Below are 20,673 nucleotides of genomic sequence, written 5' to 3'. Positions count from 1 at the left end.
GTTTCCTCCATGAGCAGCAGTCAGATCTGCTTTAACATGCACAACGTTATTCAATTCAGCTCAGTGTAAAAAAAGGTCTCTTGAGCTGTTGGGTCATTTCAAATTGAATTCTAATTGAGTGGAGAGAAAGCAGCAGATGCATGGAGAGGACAGATTAGATGCAGCAGATCTATTTGATAGGAAGGCCTTTAATAAACGGTGACTTTTTGATTTATTATCAATCCAAGACGACCTTAAAACTGCTCCGAATCTTTGACCACCTCACAACAAACTGAGATCACGTGAGCCCCCCCCCCCCCAAACTCATCATCATTGACTTGTTACGGAGAACTTGGCGTGTGTGGGCAGGATTTTTATTTTTTTTTTACACAGACGAGGAAAACCTACATGTATGTTTAAAATAATCCCCGGCTTCATGTGGACGAGACCTCAGGGGAACATTCAAGCTTAACACACCTGGTCCAAATCAGGGTCAATCATCCACACACACACACACACACACACACACACACACACACACCTGACACTGAGATAATGACAGGGATCGCCCCCCCTACAGCGGGCTCACATGTTTCGATCCAGCTGACTGAATCTGTGTGCGTGTGAATGTAAGACTGTGTAATGCATGAAACACTGAGCGCTGCATGTATTAAAGGAGAGCATGTCTCTTTCATATAGGCTACGGAGTTCAAGGAGCTTTTATCTTTCAGCTGCAACGTCACGTGTTTCAGCACCAATCAGTGCGCTGCACGCTCCAGCTGTCAGTCAGGAAGGAAAAGTGAGTGCACATCAAGGTCCATGTGGATGCTGTTTTCTTAAAAGGGAGCTAAAGAAGGAGACGTGTGCAAAGAGAGAAGGAGTGACAGGTGATTGGTGCATCCCCTCCGTACTCATCCTGGATCAATGATAGCTGTGACTGTGATGAGAAGACGGGGAGATGAACGTTAAGAGAATGAGGTCCATGAGGAATCGGGGAAATAAAAGCAGTGAGCGTCAGTGTTAAGATGGAAGACGAGAGACAGGAAGGCAGACTTGGACACATCTGAGGTATTAGCCAATAAAAACAGAGGAGACAGAGGCGTATGAAAGCTCGCCGTGAGCTCACGAGAACATTTGAGCTTTTCTCCCGGGGAGCGAGAAGAAGAGCAAACACCTTTTTAATAAAACATTTTCTTCTTCACGTTGTCGTCGTTCCCTGCAGCTTTATGTCAACTACATACCGACGTATCAATACACACGAATCACCTGGACTTATTTTCACACTTACTGCAAATTACCACGTACTCCCTGCACGCCACAGTCTGAGCACTCGGGCGCCGTATCTGCCACGCTCAATTTGAACCTCCTCCGATGCACCTGTCACACGTTCAGGTGTGCAGAGATGTTTTTTTTACGTTCACGTTAGCTTCGTGTGTGTGTGTGTGTGTGTGTGTGTGTGTGTGTGTGTGTGTGTGTGTGTGTGTGTGTGTGTGTGTGTGTGTGTGTGTGTGTGTGTGTGTGTGTGTGTGTGTGTGTGTGTGTGTGTGTGTGTGTGTGTGTGTGTGTGTGTGTGTGTGTGTGTGTGTGTGTGTGTGTGTGTGTGTGTGTGTGTGTGTGTGTGTGTGTGTGTGTGTGTGTGTGTGTGTGGGTGTGGCAGCTGTTTTTGTTTCCATCGTGTTTCAGTCAAACGGGGACAAACCAGCCTCAGCGTGGTTCATGTTTTTAGTGATGTGATCCTCCCTCTTGTTTAAATGCATCCTACTCAGCCGTGGTCTCCTGAGGGAACAGACTGTAAAGTCACGTATCAGAGATTACATGTGAGTAACAGAAAACCTGGACAGCTGGTTTCAGACTGAATTAACTGCTTTTATTCAGCAGGAGGTTTTGTTTCCTTATTTTAGGGACATTTCCAGAATCGAACAAGTTTGTTCTGGTCAACTGATGTCATGAATAAAACAAAACAGTCATTAAAGGTCACATGATCTCCTCCTCTTCTTCAGGTGAAATCAGTGTCCTCGCTCCTCTTCATCATGTGTGTGAAGTGTGTTGTTGTAAATCCACTCTGATCCTGTATTTGATCATGTCTATAAACCCCTCTATTTCAGCCCTGCTCAGAACAGGCTGTTTCTGTGTCTGTAGCTTTAAATATGTAAATGAGCTGTGTCTGACCACGCCCCCTCTCTGGAAGGCCTCGGGTGTACTCGCTGCTTTCTGGCTCCATGTCCTATTGTTTACGGTGAGAAGGCAGACTCAGAGGGCAGAACAAACACCTAGCTGTGGGAGTGTCACCCACCTGGGGGAGGGGCTACTGCCCTTTGTGATGTCATGAAGGGAACATCTCCAAACGGCCCGTTTGAGCACACATTTTCTGTAAAGTAGAGCAGACAGAAGACAGAGAGGATGGACTCTTCTCGTCACTGGGGGGTTTGGAGACAGAGTAGGGTGACCTTTGTTTTGCAGAATATTTGACCTTTAAATGACCTGAAACTTTCATGAGGTTGATGAGTCTTATTCCTCTGTGACACGGAGCTGCACGCTGGGACTGTTTATCCCTCTCTGTGTGCTGTAGTGGTCGATCATGCCTCAGACCAGCTCACTGTAGTCTCACACCTATTATACTGAGGATTTATAGCCTCATTATTTGTCTACTACTGAACTGTCCTCTGTGTATTTACAGTGTCAGTACTACACAACAGTGCACTTCATCTCTTGATCACATGACTGCAGAAATCTTACAGAAGGACAAAACATTTTTTTATATATAATTATACTTTCAACTGTTAGTTTATTTATTTTCTGTCTTTTTTTTTTTTCTTATGTTACATGATTGGAATAAATAAACAAATCAAATCAATCTTTACAGTGAAACACTTAAATCCTACAAGCTGCTCCACAGACGGTGGATTTTTAAGCATTAAGGAACAAATAGTTTAGACCGAATATTTTCACAGATTTTTAATGCCTAACACACTCCTCTTAACGATATCAGCACACACTGAATGTGTGGCTGTTGCAGCGTATATGACTAGAACCCAGGAGATTCCTTGGACGTGCAGGATGTTTTTTCTGTGGTCTTCCCAGTCGAGTCCTGCAGGAGCTTTAAAGGGAATCTATACATCCATAAATCTCCATCTCCAACACTCCTCTGTGGGAATACTGAGGGCAGAGAGAGCCGAGCAGAAGCAGCTTTTCAGAGCAGCTGTGGTTGAACACAAACTCATTATATAGCTGCAGGCTCCAGAGTGAAGTCACACATGGAGAGATTCAGAGAAAAGAGCGAGCTCGACTGGTCAGGGAAATATTTATTTGAACGAATGACGTTGAAGATGTTTCACTGACGCATGCATGCAGCGCCTCCATCTTCTGTTCTTTCATCTCTTCCCAGGATTCACTTTTGATGCATTTCATTTTTGATCTTCTGCTTTTGAGTCGGTGTCGGCATCGTCGGCCTCAGAAAAAGCACCAAAACACAAGTAGTAGAGATGTAAGTGTCACTGAGTCACTCCTGCACACAGGCTCCAGCTGAACCCAGGTAGAGTGTGTGCAGTCGTCTACGTCAGTCCAGAAGAAAAACAAAAAGAACCCTTTTTTTTAATTTACGTGCAATCCACAAACACAGGAGTGAAAAACATGCACTGACTGCGTTTCTGTGTTTTCTCTTAAGGGACACAGTTCTGGTGTCTTCTGGACATTGTCCCCATAAAGAATGAAAAGGGCGAGGTGGTTCTGTTCCTCGTGTCCCACAAAGACATCACGGACAAGAAGAAGGACCAGGACCCGGAGCAGGGGCTGGAAACAGGTGAGACTGTTGGTGGTTTGACTGTCACATAAAGAACGCTGCATCATGGGAGTTGTTGTTCTGATCAGGCGGTTGTCCTGTGGACGAAATGTCTTCATCACACACACATCCTGACGACCTCCAGCACTCAACTCGTTCACACACTCACATGTCCTTTAAAGCTCCTGAATCCAGAGTGGAGACGTGAATACAGTCTGTGTGGAGAGACGAGAGAGAGAAGCACATTAATAAAGACTCTTTAAATGAAGTGGCATGTTTTAAATGTTCAGGGTCTTTTTTAAAGAGTGTCTGTCTGCTGCTCCCTCGTAGCAAAGAGCTCCTACTTGAAATCATTTTATCATTTTCCATCCACTTGCAGACTTTCTCTCTCTCGCTCGCTCGACTGAATGTCTCATCCACTTTAACAGCTCTAATGACTGAAGTCTGCTTTTATATATTCTTGCAGGGTTTTTTTTAATTTTTGTACACCGTGCATGCATGAGTTAGCAGCTTTTTTAACCGAACCTAACAAGGTCTGGTTGCGGTGCACTCAGCGGGGAGCGGAGCACAAATCACAAAGCAGGTGAGAGAGGGATGTTTAAAGGGAGAAATAAAACGAGAAGTTTTTTTTTTTTTTACAAAGAGTGAAACGAAGGGAGGAGAAGATGCTGACATTTACAACACAGTGAGTCAACTCGTAAAATCACATTTACCTGCGTGTGCTGCTCAGGGGGGGACGCGGCTCACTTTAGCTCAGCGTGATTCGACTTTTTCTGAGCAGGAAGTGAAGACGTGGAGGACAGAGGGAGACTCGGGATGAAGAGTTTAATTCTGATCACAGCCCAGACTGTGCGTAGAATTAGACGAACTAGATGAAGGGATGAGGAAGGAGGGTGAATGGACGAGAGGAAGGGAAGGTTGGAGTGGGAGGACTCGGTGTAAGTCGGGGGATTGAAGGTGCAGTTTGTAGTCCTGCTCCTGACCCGAAGTTGATTTTAAATTTATTTCAAAAAGAGAAAAGGAGCTTTTCTTTTACAGCTTGAAGTGAGACTTTTTATCAGGAGTGGTCAGACTCACTGTAACAAGGTGAACAAGGCAGTTTTGGCTGGTGGTTTTTTTCTTTCCTGCTTTAACTTGAGTAAAGTTTGGACTGCAGGCCTTGAAGTAATGAAGTTGTTCCTCAGTTTTTTTCTCCCTGAAGTTCGGAGACTAAATCCTTCCTTCCTCGCTGCAGAGAAAGACAGAGCTGAACAGTTCCAGCGAAGCCGCCCAGAACACGGAGCACAAATCAAATTTACAGGCAGAGAATGAAAATGATTTGGTTACAGGGGTGGGTATTTGCCGAGCATGACATCATATTAGAAGCAGACAGAGGAGCGATCATGATAGGAAATGTAAAATGGAGATGAAGCGAAGAATAAAAGATTTTCCGCCTGGATTGCGGCTCGACAGAAAGTAGCTCCTATAAAGCTTTTGTGTCATCAATTTGAGCTTCTTTTTTTCATCTTGCAGTAAAGGCTCCACCTGATCCGATCTGTTCCCTTATTCAATCTTTTTAAAAGCGGACGACTTGAGGGAGATGTTTTTCTCAACATGTGCACCATTATTGATTCTGCTCTGTAAATAGAGATCTGGATCTCAGCCCAGATTATGAAACTCCTCATAAAGATCTCCTAGTTTAGTCAATAAAGAGCCACAAAGGCAGACGGCAGGTCAATATCATATCAAATATTTACTCACAGACTTGAGCAGCATGTGTACACAGAATACAGAACTGGCACAGAGGAGCTTCAGGCTTTAAAATACAGCCCATTATACTCGAATACAAATGAGCATCAAAAAACAAGCTAGCACGGGGAGTGGGATCTACCTGATGCTTCACATACAGGTCGTGTTTTTAATCCTCCATAAAGTGTCTCTCCGGGCTCCAGGAAGCTTTGGAGTCAGGAGACACTGAGGTAAAAGACCTGGGTGTAACCGCTGTGATGTCTGGATGAGTGTTTTCTAGCTCGAAGTTGAGAATATAATCCTCACCTGGAGGCAACCAATCAGAAGCTCAGACGCAGCTTTTTGAGTCAAAGTACTTCAAGTTTGTTCAAGTTTTCATGTGAAGACTGCAGAATCATTATCATGTCCCTGACCTGCGAGTGTGGTGGACACTGTAGCTTCAGTGTTTAGCCAGCTCTGCATGTAGAGACACTGTAGCTTCAGTGTTTAGTCAGCTCTGCATGTGGTGGACACTGTAGCTTCAGTGTTTAGCCAGCTCTGCATGTGGTGGACACTGTAGCTTCAGTGTTTAGCCAGCTCTGCATGTGGTGGACACTGTAGCTTCAGTGTTTAGCCAGCTCTGCATGTGGTGGACACTGTAGCTTCAGTGTTTAGCCAGCTCTGCATGTGGTGGACACTGTAGCTTCAGTGTTTAGCCAGCTCAGCATGTGGTGGACACTGTAGCTTCAGTGTTTAGCCAGCTCTGCATGTGGTGGACACTGTAGCTTCAGTGTTTAGCCAGCTCTGCATGTGGTGGACACTGTAGCTTCAGTGTTTAGCCAGCTCTGCATGTGGTGGACGCTGTAGCTTCAGTGTTTAGCCAGCTCTGCATGTAGAGACACTGTAGCTTCAGTGTTTAGCCAGCTCTGCATGTGGTGGACACTGTAGCTTCAGTGTTTAGCCAGCTCTGCATGGGTCTGTAAAGCTTTCTGCGTTCTAACCTCTCTCCATGTTTCAAAAGCATCTCCAACATTGATCCTAGTTTGAGCAGCTTTCTGTTGAGTCATTTTTAGAGTCGCCCCCTGCTGGACATTATACAGAATACAGGGGGGGGGGGTTGTTTAATAGTGAAGCATTGTGGAGCGTATTCTGTCCCATCTTGTCCTCTCGTCCACAGACGAGGAAACCGGTCTGAAGGTGCATCAGGTTACTCGGCCTCCAGGATTCAACACCAACCGACGGCGCAGCAGAGCCGTCCTCTATCACCTGTCGGGACACCTGCAGAAACAGGACAAGAGCAAGCTGAAGATCAACAATGTGAGTTCCTCTGCTTCAGTTTACTCTTCCACATTTCAGGAGATTATTGAGGAGAAATGGGATGTTTTGGTTCCAGAACTGGGAAACGACATGTTTCTCCTGAAGGACGAATAAAAGTGCAAACCAAACTTTTAAAACCCTGACGGCTTTTTTCAACAACAACAACAATCTGTTTAGAAGACATTTTCAGCCTCTATCACGGTGCAATGAAAAGTTAAAAACAGGAGTTTGATTTATTACTTCCCAAGTCGGTTTCTCAAACCGAACAAGATCCAACCTGAAGTCTGGCACTCCTTTTTATTGGGCTGGTCTAAATTGTGTTTTTGTATTTTTAACATGCATTGTCCCTGTAAAATAAAGAAAATAAAGTACATTCATGGAGTCTTTTAAAAACGTCTCTGTACCAACGATTGCTCAAATGTAGATTTTTAGTTTTTGCTTCTCTGATTTTATGCCAGTCTGCTAAAGAATCTCAACATCTTGTCAAACTGAAAGTGAAGAGCTGTTGTCGTGTTGTTGGTAGAGACGGAGTCTGGTTAACCCCTTCCTGTCTTCTCATCCAGAACATGTTTGGAGAGAAACCTCCGATCCCAGAGTACAAGGTCGCAGCCATCCAGAAGTCTCGCTTCATCCTGCTCCACTATGGCACCTTCAAGGCCGGCTGGGATTGGTTGATTCTGCTGGCTACTTTCTACGTGGCCGTCACCGTGCCCTATAACGTGTGTTTCACGGTGGTAGGGGGGCGGGACGAAGGGAGCAGCAGCGCCCCCCGGAATCCGCCCAGTGTCAGCGACATCCTGGTAGAGATCCTGTTTATATTAGGTAAGAAAATCCAACTTTCTGAAAGTCTGTCGAGGCGGCGCTCGAACCGCCAGAGGCGAGCAGCTCCGGTGTTCTGCACGTTAAAAGGTTTCAGCGGTTTCATGTCGTCTCCTGTAGGGGTCCTTATAAACTTCCAACCATCCGTTATCTCTGTCGTTCCTCCTCACGGGGGCGCTGGAGCGAATCCCAGCTGTCATTGGACGAGAGGCGGGGTTACACACTGGACTGTTCACCAGCCAATCAGAGGGCTCTCATGCAGACAGACACTCACAGGTTAGAGTCAGCAGGTGTTTGGACTGTGGGAGGAAGACGGAGAACATGCAAACTCCACACAGAGAGGCTCCTGTCAGACGGGGATTCAAACCAGCAACCTCCTCACTAATGTATAAAGACAAGGACAAAGACTCCCTCTTTAGACGGGATTCAGACGAGTACTCGTGGCTAAAGAAAACGTGGCTCTGAGGTCGGCTTGTTTCTCAGTTGCTCGTCGCTCATAACGACAGTGAAGTTTCTTAATGATGCCTTCACTGCCCTGAAAGGATACGAGGCATTTTAAAAGTGACCGTTGTGTTTAATTGAAGTCATTTCCTGTCAAACGACCACGCCTCTCTGTCCCCGTGTGTCCTGCCAGCTGAAGGAAACTGGTCCGAGCGCTCTTCAGTGGACAATTAAAGTAAATAGGAACATCTGAACCCGCCCTCCATCAATAAACTTGTGCAATGAAATTAGACGAGCCACCCGCACTTTAATGGCCGCCTCCTGTCAGTCGATATCCCATTTGTTGCTAACTAATGGGCCTGTCTGTTTATCGATGGCAACGAGAGCGGCGTGAGATGTGCAATCAGGCTTCACATTGTTCTTTTCCTTCCTGCTTTCATGTATCAACGACGTCCTAAAGACTCGTCTAATAGCCTCAAACACGTCGACGTACGCTCATCTGATCAGTGTGACAGATTCACTGAGACCTCATCGTCCTGTGAACTCACCTGCGAGCTCTCATTGGCCGGAGGAAACATCCCGAACAAAGCAGAGCAGTAAAGAGGAGACGAGTTCCTCTCATCCATACGCCTCAGTTGAATTACACAACAGCGATTGTGATCACATGATGAGGAGCGTTGGAGAGCAGCCTCTCTCTCTCTCCAAGTCTCCCACGAAGCAGGAAGTGGGTTGGACAGAGAAGACGGGGACCAACCAGTGGAGTCCAGTACCTCCCGAGCTCTGACTGAAGAGAACAGCTGACTCCTCTCTCTCCGTCATGTTGTCAGACGATGGGAGCCCGTCAGGGTCAAAAAACAACAACTTCACCGACCACCTTCAAACGGCTTTATTTAACCACGAGAGTAAAGACAGAATCAACTTTTGATGTGCTTGTCAAGTTTCAGATGTTTTACCTTCATCTCAAGCAGCGACGCTGGTTGGTGGATGCACTTTGATCGTTTTCAGCTTACTAATTAAACTTTACCAACACGGCTGATACCTGGAGGGGATCTTTAACTATTCATCCTTTCACTTTACCATTTGACCAAGACTTTGGAAATGATTATCTCCCTGCAGCTCCTAAATGAACCCGCAGTATGAAGTGACCTCAACAAACCGTGACTAATGAAGTCATTTTGAAAACGAACCCTGAGGTCAAAATAGTTTCTCTCTCTAATTAGTTATTGAGTATTTATGTTCTTTTTGAAGAGCTCAAGATACAAAAAGTTCCTTTATTATATTTAAAAAAAAAAAAAAAAAAAAAAAAAGGTTTGGACACTTCTGCATAGGCGTCAGTAGAACAGTCACTGCTTTGAGTGTGTGTGGAGTCTGATCACGCTGTGCATGTTTGTCTGCAGCGTTCATCCGTCGACTTCATTCTCTCTCTCTCTCTCTCTCTCTCTCTCTCTCTCTCTCTCCCTCTCTCTCTCTGTCTCTCTCTGCAAAAAAAAAAAAAATTTCCCCTCGGGGACAATGAAATAAAAAGTCTAAAGTCTAAAGTCTAAAAGTCTCTCTGTCTCTCTCTCTCTCTCTCCCCCCCTCTCTCTCTCCCCCCCCCCACTCTCTCTCTCTCTCTCTCTCTCTCTCCCTCTCTCTCTCTCTCTCCTCCTCCTCTGCAGACATTCTGCTGAACTTTCGGACCACCTTCGTGAGCACGTCGGGTCAGGTCGTGTACGACGCCCGCTCCATCTGCGTCCACTACGTCACCACCTGGCTCTTTGTCGACCTCATCGCCGCCCTGCCCTTCGACCTGCTGTACGCTTTCAACGTGAGCGTGGTGAGTCACCTGCGAGTGTCTTTCTGTGTGTGCGCATCAACGAAGGCGTCTTCATTCCTTTTCTCTGAGAATTTAAACGCTCAGACTCGTGCCGTCCTGATGCACACACACAACACGCCGCTGGCAACCAATCAAACTGGCAGAGAGAGAGAATTAATGTGTAATGTCACACGCTCCCTTGTGACTTTATTAGAACCACATTTCATCCAAATTGACGCTCATCAAACAAACAAAAGGAGCAGAGCCTGTGTGCACGTTCTGCAGCTCTCATCAGTCTGTGTTCTTCATGCTCACACGGAGCTGAAGGACCTCACAGCCATGCAAAGACACGATTCAGACTGTAGGACGATTTAAGTGTCTGCTTACGAATGATTCAAATCAAATAATAGGTTGTTTCTTTAAGCACATAATGAGGTTTGCAGAGCTTCATGCAGGTTTGTGAGGATTCATGAGCTGTGTGTCTGTGTGTCCAGTATTTCGGCGTCCACCTGCTGAAGACGGTTCGGCTGCTGCGGTTGCTGCGGCTGCTGCAGAAGCTGGAGCGCTACTCTCAGTACAGCGCCGTGGTTCTGACTCTGCTGATGTCCATGTTCGCTCTGCTGGCTCACTGGATGGCCTGCGTCTGGTACTTCATCGGCCGCAAGGAGATCGAGAGTCCCGGCTCCTGGGACATAGGTTAGTAAAAAGTCTTTACACATGCACGCGCTCAGCCGTCATCTGTCGCTGCTGTTATCCTGCACAAACTGCAACAACCGCCACGGCGAGGAAACGACCAATCCAACACCTCCCTGAGTGGACTCTACCCTTAAACCTGATCCAGGGTCTGTTTTTAAAGCCTTGAAAATTGATCAAAATTCTGCAGCCGATCATTGCAAGGCGGTCGGTGCAAAGACGTCCGCGTTGTTTTAAAGTCTTGGAGGAGCGCGGCAGGGCGCTCAGACCCTCTGCGGATGCTCCTGTTGCACCGTGCCGTCCGCAAGAGGCATGAATCAGGTTTCACTGTTCACCAGCCTGCACTCAAAACGCCACGTACAGCAGAGAAAGCTGAGCTCAAACGAGCACTGCTCGCCGTGCTGTAGATGTGCACATGGATGGATGACAGAGGGGGCGTGGCACGAGAGACTAAGAGGAAAGAGGTCTCCAGGCTCTCAGCCAGATTTAACTATTCGAGGAGTACCTGAATGCAGCACAAGTCTTCCACACAGACGATGCCACGTTTTGTTTTATTGGCTGTGTGGAATAAAACCTTCTCTTCAGGTGTCTGCAGGACAGCGTGCACCCCTCACGTCTAAATTTAGGCTGTGAAGCAGCTTTTATTGTCCATTTTCTCCGACTGGAGAGCTTTTAACGTTCAGCTCCGAGTTCACTCGAGTTTCTAACTGTCACTCCGTGCGCACTAAATTTCCCTCCAGAGTCGGGCGGCAGAATTTCATTTGAGTAAATTGAGCAAATCCACTGCGTCACAGTTGGAAAAGATTAGAGACTTTATTGCTCTTCTCAGTTATACAGTGAGCCGTGTCCTCAGAGAATGATTGAAGGGTTCCCTAATGCACATTAGATAACTTCTTTATTTTTTTTGCTTTTTTGCTTTAGTCTAATGAGAAGATTTTGACATTGCATACTTTAACTTTTTCTGCATGTTCTCCTACCTGCTGTTGTTGCAGCACAGACTGTTGACTCAGAATAAAAGGCCGCTCTGCAGAAGAATGCCGCCCTGCACGTCTGTGTGCAGGGCGACGTGAAGCTCTGGCACATGATCTGATAAAGTCGTTGACACATGCAAGCAGACGGGCTGCTTCCACGGGAGCTCACTCTAAGCCTTTCGCCTGTGATCTGTGGTGAAGAGCAGCCTTTTTGAGATGCTTTTATTTTATTCTATCAAAGTGTCACAAAAACACACACGATGCAAATGAGCAGGTTTTAAACTGCTCAGAGGTGAAGCTCCTGTTGCTTCTCTCTCCCCCTCTCTCTCTCTCTCTCTCTCTCTCTCTCTCCCTCTCTCTCTCCCTCTCTCTCTCTCTCTCCCTCTCTCTCTCTCTCTCCCTCTCTCTCTCCCTCTCTCTCTCTCCCTCTCTCTCTCTCTCTCTCTCTCCCTCTCTCTCTCTCTCTCTCTCCCTCTCTCTCTCCCTCTCTCTCCCTCTCTCTCTCTCTCTCTCTCTCCCTCTCTCTCTCTCTCTCTCCCTCTCTCTCTCCCTCTCTCTCTCTCTCCCTCCCTCTCTCTCTCCCTCTCTCTCTCTCTCTCCCTCTCTCTCTCTCTCCCTCTCTGTCTCTCTCTCGTTATCCTCTCTGCTAACCACATAAAGACAGACAGGCTGCCTGCAGTTGGATTTAGTGTTCATGGAGAATCCAGGAGAGCCCACAGATCCGTCTGCAGGTCGACCTTTCTGTGACACAAACACGGGTCTGACATCTGCCTCCCTCGCACGCCCCGCCTGTCCATCACTCTATTGGCTGATCAGTGGGAGATGTACAGTTTCATATCTGAAGGGCTATCAATAATTCAGGGGCAGTGGAGCCGTGGCTGCACCTGTACTCATCATGCAGCAGTCATCGCCACAACATGGCCATGACCTTTAAAGGAACTGTTACCTTTTATAAAAGTGTTTTATCCCATGAAAACATTCAAACACTTTTTTTTTTCAGCCTTAAAACCACTTTTACTTTCTGAGGATTTTAAACGTCAGTTTCTTCATAATTTATCTCTTAGTCTTTAAGATGTCTCTTTTCAAATGCCTGTTGAGTCGGTACTCGCCTTTGACTCTCTGCTGATACTACCATTTCGCGTTACTTTAATTCGTTGCCATGGCGACTCCTCTGGGTTTCCTCCCGTCTGAATCCTGGACGTGAAACGCGGGGACTCTCTGTGGCTGTGGACGGGATATTTGTGTCGTTTTTTTCTCGTGGCACAGGGAGGATAAATGTTTTGACCTGGAATAAACTGTTTCATCTTAATGTCACCACAAACAGCGCTGTGACTCATTTATGTGTCCTTTAATATTTGATGAGAGCTCAGAGGAAGAAGACCGCAAAGCCAGATGTTTCTACTTTGGTCAAATTTAAAATAAATCAATAAAAAAAAAGATCAATTCATTGTTTATTTACGTCCTTACCTCGGGATTGTTTACAACACTAAAACTTCAAAGTAAGACCTGGAGCCAGACGTTTTTATGGGAGTCAGTGGAGTGGACACGGAAAGGTCATAAACCATCAGATCAGTTTCATTGTTATTATAAAACATGATGTCAACTGATGTTCTGAATCTAAATATGCACGACTGTTCCCGCTCATTGTTTCTCTTCACGATGGTCGTTGAACTCCTGGGAGAAGTTTTGGGTTAAAACAGGTTTGATGAACTCAAAGTGTAACTGTGTTCAGAACCATGGACAGCTCACACAGGGTGCAGTGAAGAGGAGAAATCAGCACCTTGGACAGCGACAGAGAGCCCGTGTACGGTAAACCAGATGCTGCTAGCTGCTAGTAATAGCATCACATGATAGCAGCTAACCGCTAACTAATAAATTCAACAAAGGGTTTCAAAGGAGAAGGACGTTATTAGGATGGAGTATGGCGTCAGTGAAATCTCAACGAGCTGCTGAACAAAACTTAACTGTCCTCCGAGCTCTCTGAAGGCTGAGCCGGAAATGAGCTGAACCAATGAAGGCACGCGCTCCTTTTTCTCATCGCTCAAACGTCATTAGAGCGCACTCTCTGTCCCCGCCTGGAGAATACACCACCTTTACTTATTTATTTATTCATTGTGAGGATCCAATAAGGCCGAGCCTCCGATGTAAAGTCAAGTCGGCGTTTCCTCCGGGGGGGCCGAGGTTAAGTTCTGCTAATGACAAAGTAATTAGGAAACTACTCAGGTGTTAAATCCTTCAATGTTGTTTACCTGCTGAGAGGAACTCTGCTCCACTGGAACCTCTGCTTGTTTATACTGGCAGGCTACACACACACACACACACACACACACACACACACACACACACACACACACACACACACACTCACACTCTCTCTCTCAGAGGTCAGAGCAGCTTGTCTGTGAGTGTGTGAGATCAATGAATGATACCTTCATGTTGTATTATTTATATTCCCTCTCTTCTGTCTTTCTGCTGTCAGGAGCTCAGCTGAGCCTCTCTCTCACTCACACATATATTTTTATTTTATTTTTTAATAATTCATCTTCCTACCCTTCATACTTCTCTTTGCGCTCACTGAAGCAGACGACTTGATTTTCATTTCATCTTGAATGAATTCTCAGTTTCTCTCTCTCTCTCTCTCTCTCTCTCTCTCTCTCTCTCTCTCTCTCTCTCTCTCTCTCTCTCTCAGGTTGGCTCCATGAGCTGGCCAAGCGCCTCGGCTCCCCGTACTTCCTGTCCCCCCTCGCCACCCTGGTGTCCTCCACGGTCAGCAGCATCCCCGCCAACAGCAGCCAGTGGAACGTGACGGGGTCAGCGGTCGCCGGGCAGAGCTCCTGGAACTCCAGCCAACACTACGGGAACGTGTCGGGAGGGGACGGCGTGTCGGGGACGGGCAGCGGGGGGGGCGGAGGATTCGGGGTGCTGGTGGGAGGACCCTCGATGAGGAGCAGCTACGTCACCTCGCTGTACTTCGCTCTGAGCAGTCTGACCAGCGTGGGCTTCGGAAATGTGTCAGCCAACACAGACTCGGAGAAGATCTTCTCCATCTGCACCATGCTTATAGGAGGTGAGAAGTGTGTGTGTCTGAAATACTCACTGAGCTCTTTGTGTGGTGCAAATGGGACGTCAACAAACCGCTGAGCACGTTTCGTTCTCTCAGTCACAAAATAAAAGAACGTGTGTGCTTCTTATCAGGATGTGGAAATAACTGTTTAACAAACATGACGTATGGACGCTCGGTCCGATCAGCCGCCGCGTCCCTTCATCTCACATCAGGATCATCAGAAAAAAAAAAAGAGTCTTGGTGTCTTTGGTGCAGAAACAAAGAACGAGGACGATGTTTCACCGTATATGGTTTCAGTCTGGGACAGCAGTCAGAGCCTCCTTATTTATCTGATACTGTCGTTAGTTCACATCGCTGTTTGAGAAGACAGCAAACACAACATGAAAGGTGCTCTGGGATCTGGGGGGGGGGGGGTGTTAGCATGCAGACTGTGTTGATGAGTGTTTTGAAGGAGGGCACACGAGGATAGAACTCCTGAGAGCAGAAATGTGAAAACACAGACGCAGAGATCGGGAGGGTGAGGAAGGTTATTTCACGAAAGAAAGCAGAGATTTATGATCCGAGAGAAACGGAGTGTGTGGGGAAGTGTCAGGCCTGGCTGCAAATTACCCCACACACACGCACACACACACAAGCACACACACACACACACACACGCACACACACACAAGCACACACACGCACACACACACAAGCACACACACACACACACACGCACACACACGCACACACACACACACACACACACACACACAAGCACACACACACACACACGCACACACACGCACACACACACACACACGCACACACACGCACACACACACACACACGCACCACACGCACACACACACACGCACACGCGCACACACACCCTTCAGACTTGTCATTCCCAGTAGGATCCAGTCAGCAGGAGGAGATGGAGATGTAGTGACAGGTTCAGGAACCAAGAATGAAATGCAAGAATGAGTTTGTTTTTTGTTTTTTTGGGGGGGGGGGGATTTGTTGTCCAGAAAAATAAAACGTGGGATTGATAAACATTTCTCGATAAGCGTTTAACTTCAGTCTTTGGAGTCGTCCATGAACTCGTCCATCTCTGAGTTTGTCTCTGGTGGGAAGCGGCGCTCGCCCTTCAGCTGGAGCTGAAAGACGTTCTCGACATTTTAACACTGCAGCCGGTGACCGTGCGTGAAGGAGAGGTCACCCCGACGTAATGACCGTCAGCGGACTGTGGAGTGTAGAGAAGCTGACGAGCGTACGAGCATGACATTTAGACAGACCTGTAATCCACACAGATCGGAGCTCATAAATGTGAAAGTCCTTCCTGCAGAGTGTGGAAGAAAGTCGAGGATTAGAGATCCTCTCTCTGTGTGCAGTCTGCATGTTCTCCCCGTGCACGCCGTGGCCTCGCTACGGCTTCTTCCCACAGTCCAATCACACGCTCCCACCTGTCCGTAGGTGTGAGTGTGGATCTGGACCTTCATCACTGTATATCTGTGAATATGTAAAGACGTGATGTTCTGATGTGTGCAGCACTGATGCACGCCGTGGTGTTTGGAAATGTGACGGCGATCATCCAGAGGATGTACTCTCGCCGCTCGCTCTATCACACCCGCACCAAAGACCTGAAGGACTTCATCAGGGTCCACCGGCTGCCCAAAGCCCTGGAGCAACGCATGCTGGAGTGTTTCCAGACCACCTGGTCCGTCAACAACGGGATCGACGTCAGCGAGGTGAGTGTCTGAAACACGTGTCACTACAAACGTTTAGTGGAAGCGTCCAGATAATCAGTTGTGTATGAACTCCTCGCTCCCTGCTCAGCTGCTGAAGGACTTCCCAGACGAGCTGAGGGCCGACATCGCCATGCACCTGAACAAGGAGCTGCTGCAGCTGCCTCTGTTCGAGTCGGCCAGCCGGGGCTGCCTGCGCTCGCTCTCCCTCATCATCAAAACCTCCTTCTGCGCCCCGGGCGAGTTCCTCATCCGGCAGGGAGACGCCCTGCAGGCCATCTACTTCGTCTGCTCGGGGTCCATGGAGGTCCTGAAGGACAACACGGTGCTGGCCATACTGGGTGAGTGAGAGGAGAAGGAGGACATGTGTCTCATTGGGATGTCTTTGAGCTGGTGCCACGCTGTGACCTCGGGTTTGAGAAACCCTGCAGTTCATTGAGTGTCCACTTGGGGTGCTGCAGAGGCACAAGAAGTCTGCGGTCAAAGCAAACCCAGATTATTTTGATTTATTCTGTTTTTCATTCCCCTTAAAATGATCAAAAAGGGAAAACAGAATATCCAAACGATAGAAGCGACTGTAAGAAAAGCTGACGGTGTAATCGTGGACAAACAGAGCTCTTAATTAGACTGCTGTGTGGACTTTGAGATGACAGAACAAGATGCTGCAGGAGGCTTTAATTCGGAGCAAACTTGTGATCCAGAATGTGATAAAAAAGCCCGGCGTGTCCCCGGAGCTTTGACAGCCGTTTACTCGTCAAACGCAGCCGTAATGAGAGGATGTGAGATGATGATGATCCGTGGGACACTGAGCTGCATCCTTAATGAAGGTGAGGACTGTTAATTTGAAGAGCGCTCTGATAAGAACCAGGAGGACGGATGTGTGTGTGTGTGTGTGTGTGTGATATGAAATACTATAAATGAAGTACGCTCTCTGGAGAGAAGAAGAAGAAGAAGAAGAGACAGATCTGCTCCCAGTTCAGTGATTACAGTTGGAGTCGTTTTATTTAGAGCTTGGTCTCATGTAATCAGACCTGAAGGGGGCTCGATCTGGGCTCCAGTGGAGATTAGTTTGATGAAGAAGGACAGAGGAAAGAAGGAGGAAGGAAAGGACACAAGGAAAAAACGTGTGTGCATGAGTCAAACAAGAGGGAGGGCAGAGCTGTCAGAGGGCTGATAAAGAGCTGCCGCTTGTGCTCGGCTGCTTTGAAGAGTGATCACCACACACACACACACACACTCACACACACATACGCAGAGTCATGACTTGCCGCTGTGTCAATCCTGTGAGTGATACAGAATAATCCCTCAGTCCGGTGTAAATAGAGATGTAGGAAGGCGAGCTATCAGCGCTCACATGTGGGAGAGGAAAGAAGGCGACCTGATGAATGAAGCTGTTTTCCTGTTTGAGCTTCAGATAGATGAGACCCAGACGACAGGCGATGTTTACATCCTGCACATCACAAACCTACAATGTCTTCACTACTTTATAGTTTCCTGTGGTAAAGAAGAAGCAGTTCGTACAAAGATTTAAGTGTTAAACTGAATCTGTTCTGCTGCTCAACACCAAACTAACTCGAGGCAGATTTACAGTTTGGTGTGTGATTAATCCTCCCAAGAGATAAAGTCAGGGTCGGTCATTTCCTTCAGATCCACTTTTTTAATATTCAGGTTGAAACTGTCTTTAGGTTCTGACAGACATTAATAACTCAGGTTCTCTGAAAAAGGAACAAAGTAAATCCATCATCTGTATCAGTTTGTAAGTCTGTAAAAACTTCAACCAATGTCTGCCACGAGGTACCAATCTGATGAACCAATCACAGGCCTCCCTGTCTCCCTGCTCTCTGATGAACCAATCACACGCCTCCCTGTCTCCCTGCTCTCTGATGAACCAATCACACGCCTCCCTGTCTCCCTGCTCTCTGATGAACCAATCACAGCCTCCCTGTCTCCCTGCTCTCTGATGAACCAATCACAGGCCTCCCTGTCTCCCTGCTCTCTGATGAACCAATCACAGCGTGTGTGTGTGTGTGTGTGTGTGTGTGTGTGTGTGTGTGTGTGTGTGTGTGTGTGTGTGTGTGTGTGTGTGTGTGTGTGTGTGTGTGTGTGTGTGTGTGTGTGTGTGTGTGTGTGTGTGTGTGTGTGTGTGTGTGTGTGTGTGTGTTCATATGTTGCTGTCTGGAGATGAGAAGGCGGATCTGTGTTTCATGAAGTCTTAAATTAAACGTGACTCATTTCCAGACAGAGAGTGGGAGGAAACACCCGAGTCATGCTTCCAACAACGACCACGATCACATGACATCATGTTATTCTCTTTTCACCTCCACACAGTTCACTCTGTTATTACAGGGGAAGCTTTGTGTTCCAGCTTCTGTGCTCAGAATGAAAAATGAACCTGTCAGTTGTTCTAACAGTAATGGCTCCCGCTGTCATCGACCACGAGTCGGAGCAGCGAGAAGTCACGGGACACTGAAGGTACTGACTGATTTCAACTTATATTAGCAATTTAGCTTCGCTGTGATAGGTTGGCTGGCCAAGTCTCGCCAAGTCCTCGTCCCGTCTCGTTCAGAGCAGCAGGAAACCCTCGTCTGTGGATCTGAACGAGTCCAACCGTACCGAGCCTGAGCACGCTTCAGACCTGTGCTGATGCACGAGCTCTGCAGACGCGGCTGATCACATGGAGCCACGCATGTGTTGTGTTAATGATGCTGCTGCAGACGATGTTGAGCAGAGATAACGTCTGTCATGTTTACCCACATCGAGCACAAAGGAAGGGATTTACTGGCATAAATTCTGTAAACACATTTCTCCTCTCTGCGTGGCTCAGGAAGATTCACTGGTTAATCCCTGTGAAGCTTTACAGATTCAATTTGTGTTTGGTCGTAATGTCGACTAAAAAAAATCTAAATAAACCAAAGTCGAAGAAAAACATGAAACAGAAGGTAAACGGCGTGGTCGGACAAGATGGTACACCTGTGCAAACAACTTAAAATAACTCCTTAAGTTGGACGTCTCACAGGCTGAAATCTAATTTCCCCTGGATGCGCTTCAAAGCCTCTGCAACACTAATCCTGCAAACGGGGCGAGCGTGGCGAGGTGTGAGTGTGAAGTGGCAGGCGGACAGACGGGGGAGGATTTGTGTGTACAACGACAGATACATACGTCTTTAAAGTCACTTTGTGAAAAGGTCAGGATGTAGTGAATTAATGATCTGAGCCTCTCTCTGTGTGTGTGTGTGTGTGTGTGTGTGTTAGAAATAAAGTAGATTTCTCCAAATGCTAGGCACCCGGCCCATATTTGATCCACATCATGACACACACACACACACACACACACACACACACACACACCAGCGGAGCGATGATGTGCCCTGCTGCTGTGAATAACGAATAGATTATACATTATTTAAGCAGCTCGCTTATCAATGCTGGAGTGAAGATCCTGCAGAGTCCTGCAGAGACCAGGAAAGTCCCAACTCATCATTCTGGCCTTTTACCCTGAAAGGTTAGTTTTTTTTTTCTCCAGGAATTATCCGGTGTCAGTGCTGAGTTAACAGATGCATGCTGGGAGAAAAACCTTTGAGTCACTCTGAGCGTCTTCTAACCATGTTGTAACAAAGTTAGGGTCACAATTGGTCCAGGTGAAAAGTCAAACAGGAAGTAGCACAGCAACAGTTGCTATGAGAGCGGACCAATCAGAGGGCCAGTTGGTGTTGAAAGCAAAAGGCTTGAAATATCAGAGTTTGATAAAAGGAGCGTCTGTCTTGAGTTTTTTTGTTCCGTGTTCTCGTCAGGTTCCACTCAGTCGTCAGACAGCCTGATGAAAGATAAACACACACACACACACACACACACACACACACACACACACACACTCCGAAATGTCACTCTCAAGTCTCCAGAGCTCCTGCTCCGTTTAACGTCTCGCTGTGATTATGATCCCTTTCCCCGTCGCCGCTGCTCTCTGATTCCAGCCGTCATCTCTGTGACATTGTGAGCTGCTGTGTGTGTGTGTGTGTGTGTGTGTGTGTGGGGGGGTGGGGGGGGTAATGAGAAGAAGAAGTGGAGGAGCAGAAGTGTGACTGATGGGAAGAAGATGGAGCGACAGACGGAGCGTGTGAAGAAGAGTCCACAGAGATCAATCAAGTGTGTGTGTGGGGGGGGGTGATACCAGAGGAAAGATCACAGCTTGGGTTGAAGTCCGGGCGGTCTGCATTAACTCATTCATCACCGGTGATTAAGGTCTGATGAATCGGCCTGTTGGTGCCCTGTTCCCTTCACCTCAGCGCCTCACCTGGAAATGACGTCACACAGGAGTGAAACGCGTTCCAGCTGTGAGTCGGCAACAAAAAACACAAAAAGGCCGACAGCAGAACGAACTCAACA

The 20,673-nt window shown here is 47.3% G+C and overlaps 1 protein-coding gene across 1 annotated transcript in view; it reads left to right on the top strand.

Annotated features, from left to right (window-relative positions):
• The window catches only part of kcnh3 (potassium voltage-gated channel, subfamily H (eag-related), member 3), a 77,248-nt gene that overhangs the window by 43,499 nt on the left and 13,076 nt on the right, over nucleotides 1-20,673 (top strand). Inside the window, exons 3-10 of the mRNA XM_079358017.1 lie at nucleotides 3,644-3,778; nucleotides 6,642-6,781; nucleotides 7,345-7,603; nucleotides 9,700-9,857; nucleotides 10,331-10,532; nucleotides 14,190-14,567; nucleotides 16,095-16,294; nucleotides 16,383-16,632. Coding sequence (XP_079214143.1) covers nucleotides 3,644-3,778; nucleotides 6,642-6,781; nucleotides 7,345-7,603; nucleotides 9,700-9,857; nucleotides 10,331-10,532; nucleotides 14,190-14,567; nucleotides 16,095-16,294; nucleotides 16,383-16,632 — 1,722 coding nt within the window. The remainder of the gene's footprint in view (nucleotides 1-3,643; nucleotides 3,779-6,641; nucleotides 6,782-7,344; nucleotides 7,604-9,699; nucleotides 9,858-10,330; nucleotides 10,533-14,189; nucleotides 14,568-16,094; nucleotides 16,295-16,382; nucleotides 16,633-20,673) is intronic.

This window comes from Symphodus melops (genome assembly GCF_947650265.1).
Source record: "Symphodus melops genome assembly, chromosome: 12".
Lineage (NCBI taxonomy): Eukaryota > Metazoa > Chordata > Actinopteri > Labriformes > Labridae > Symphodus > Symphodus melops.
This window is presented reverse-complemented; position numbering and strand designations above follow the sequence as displayed.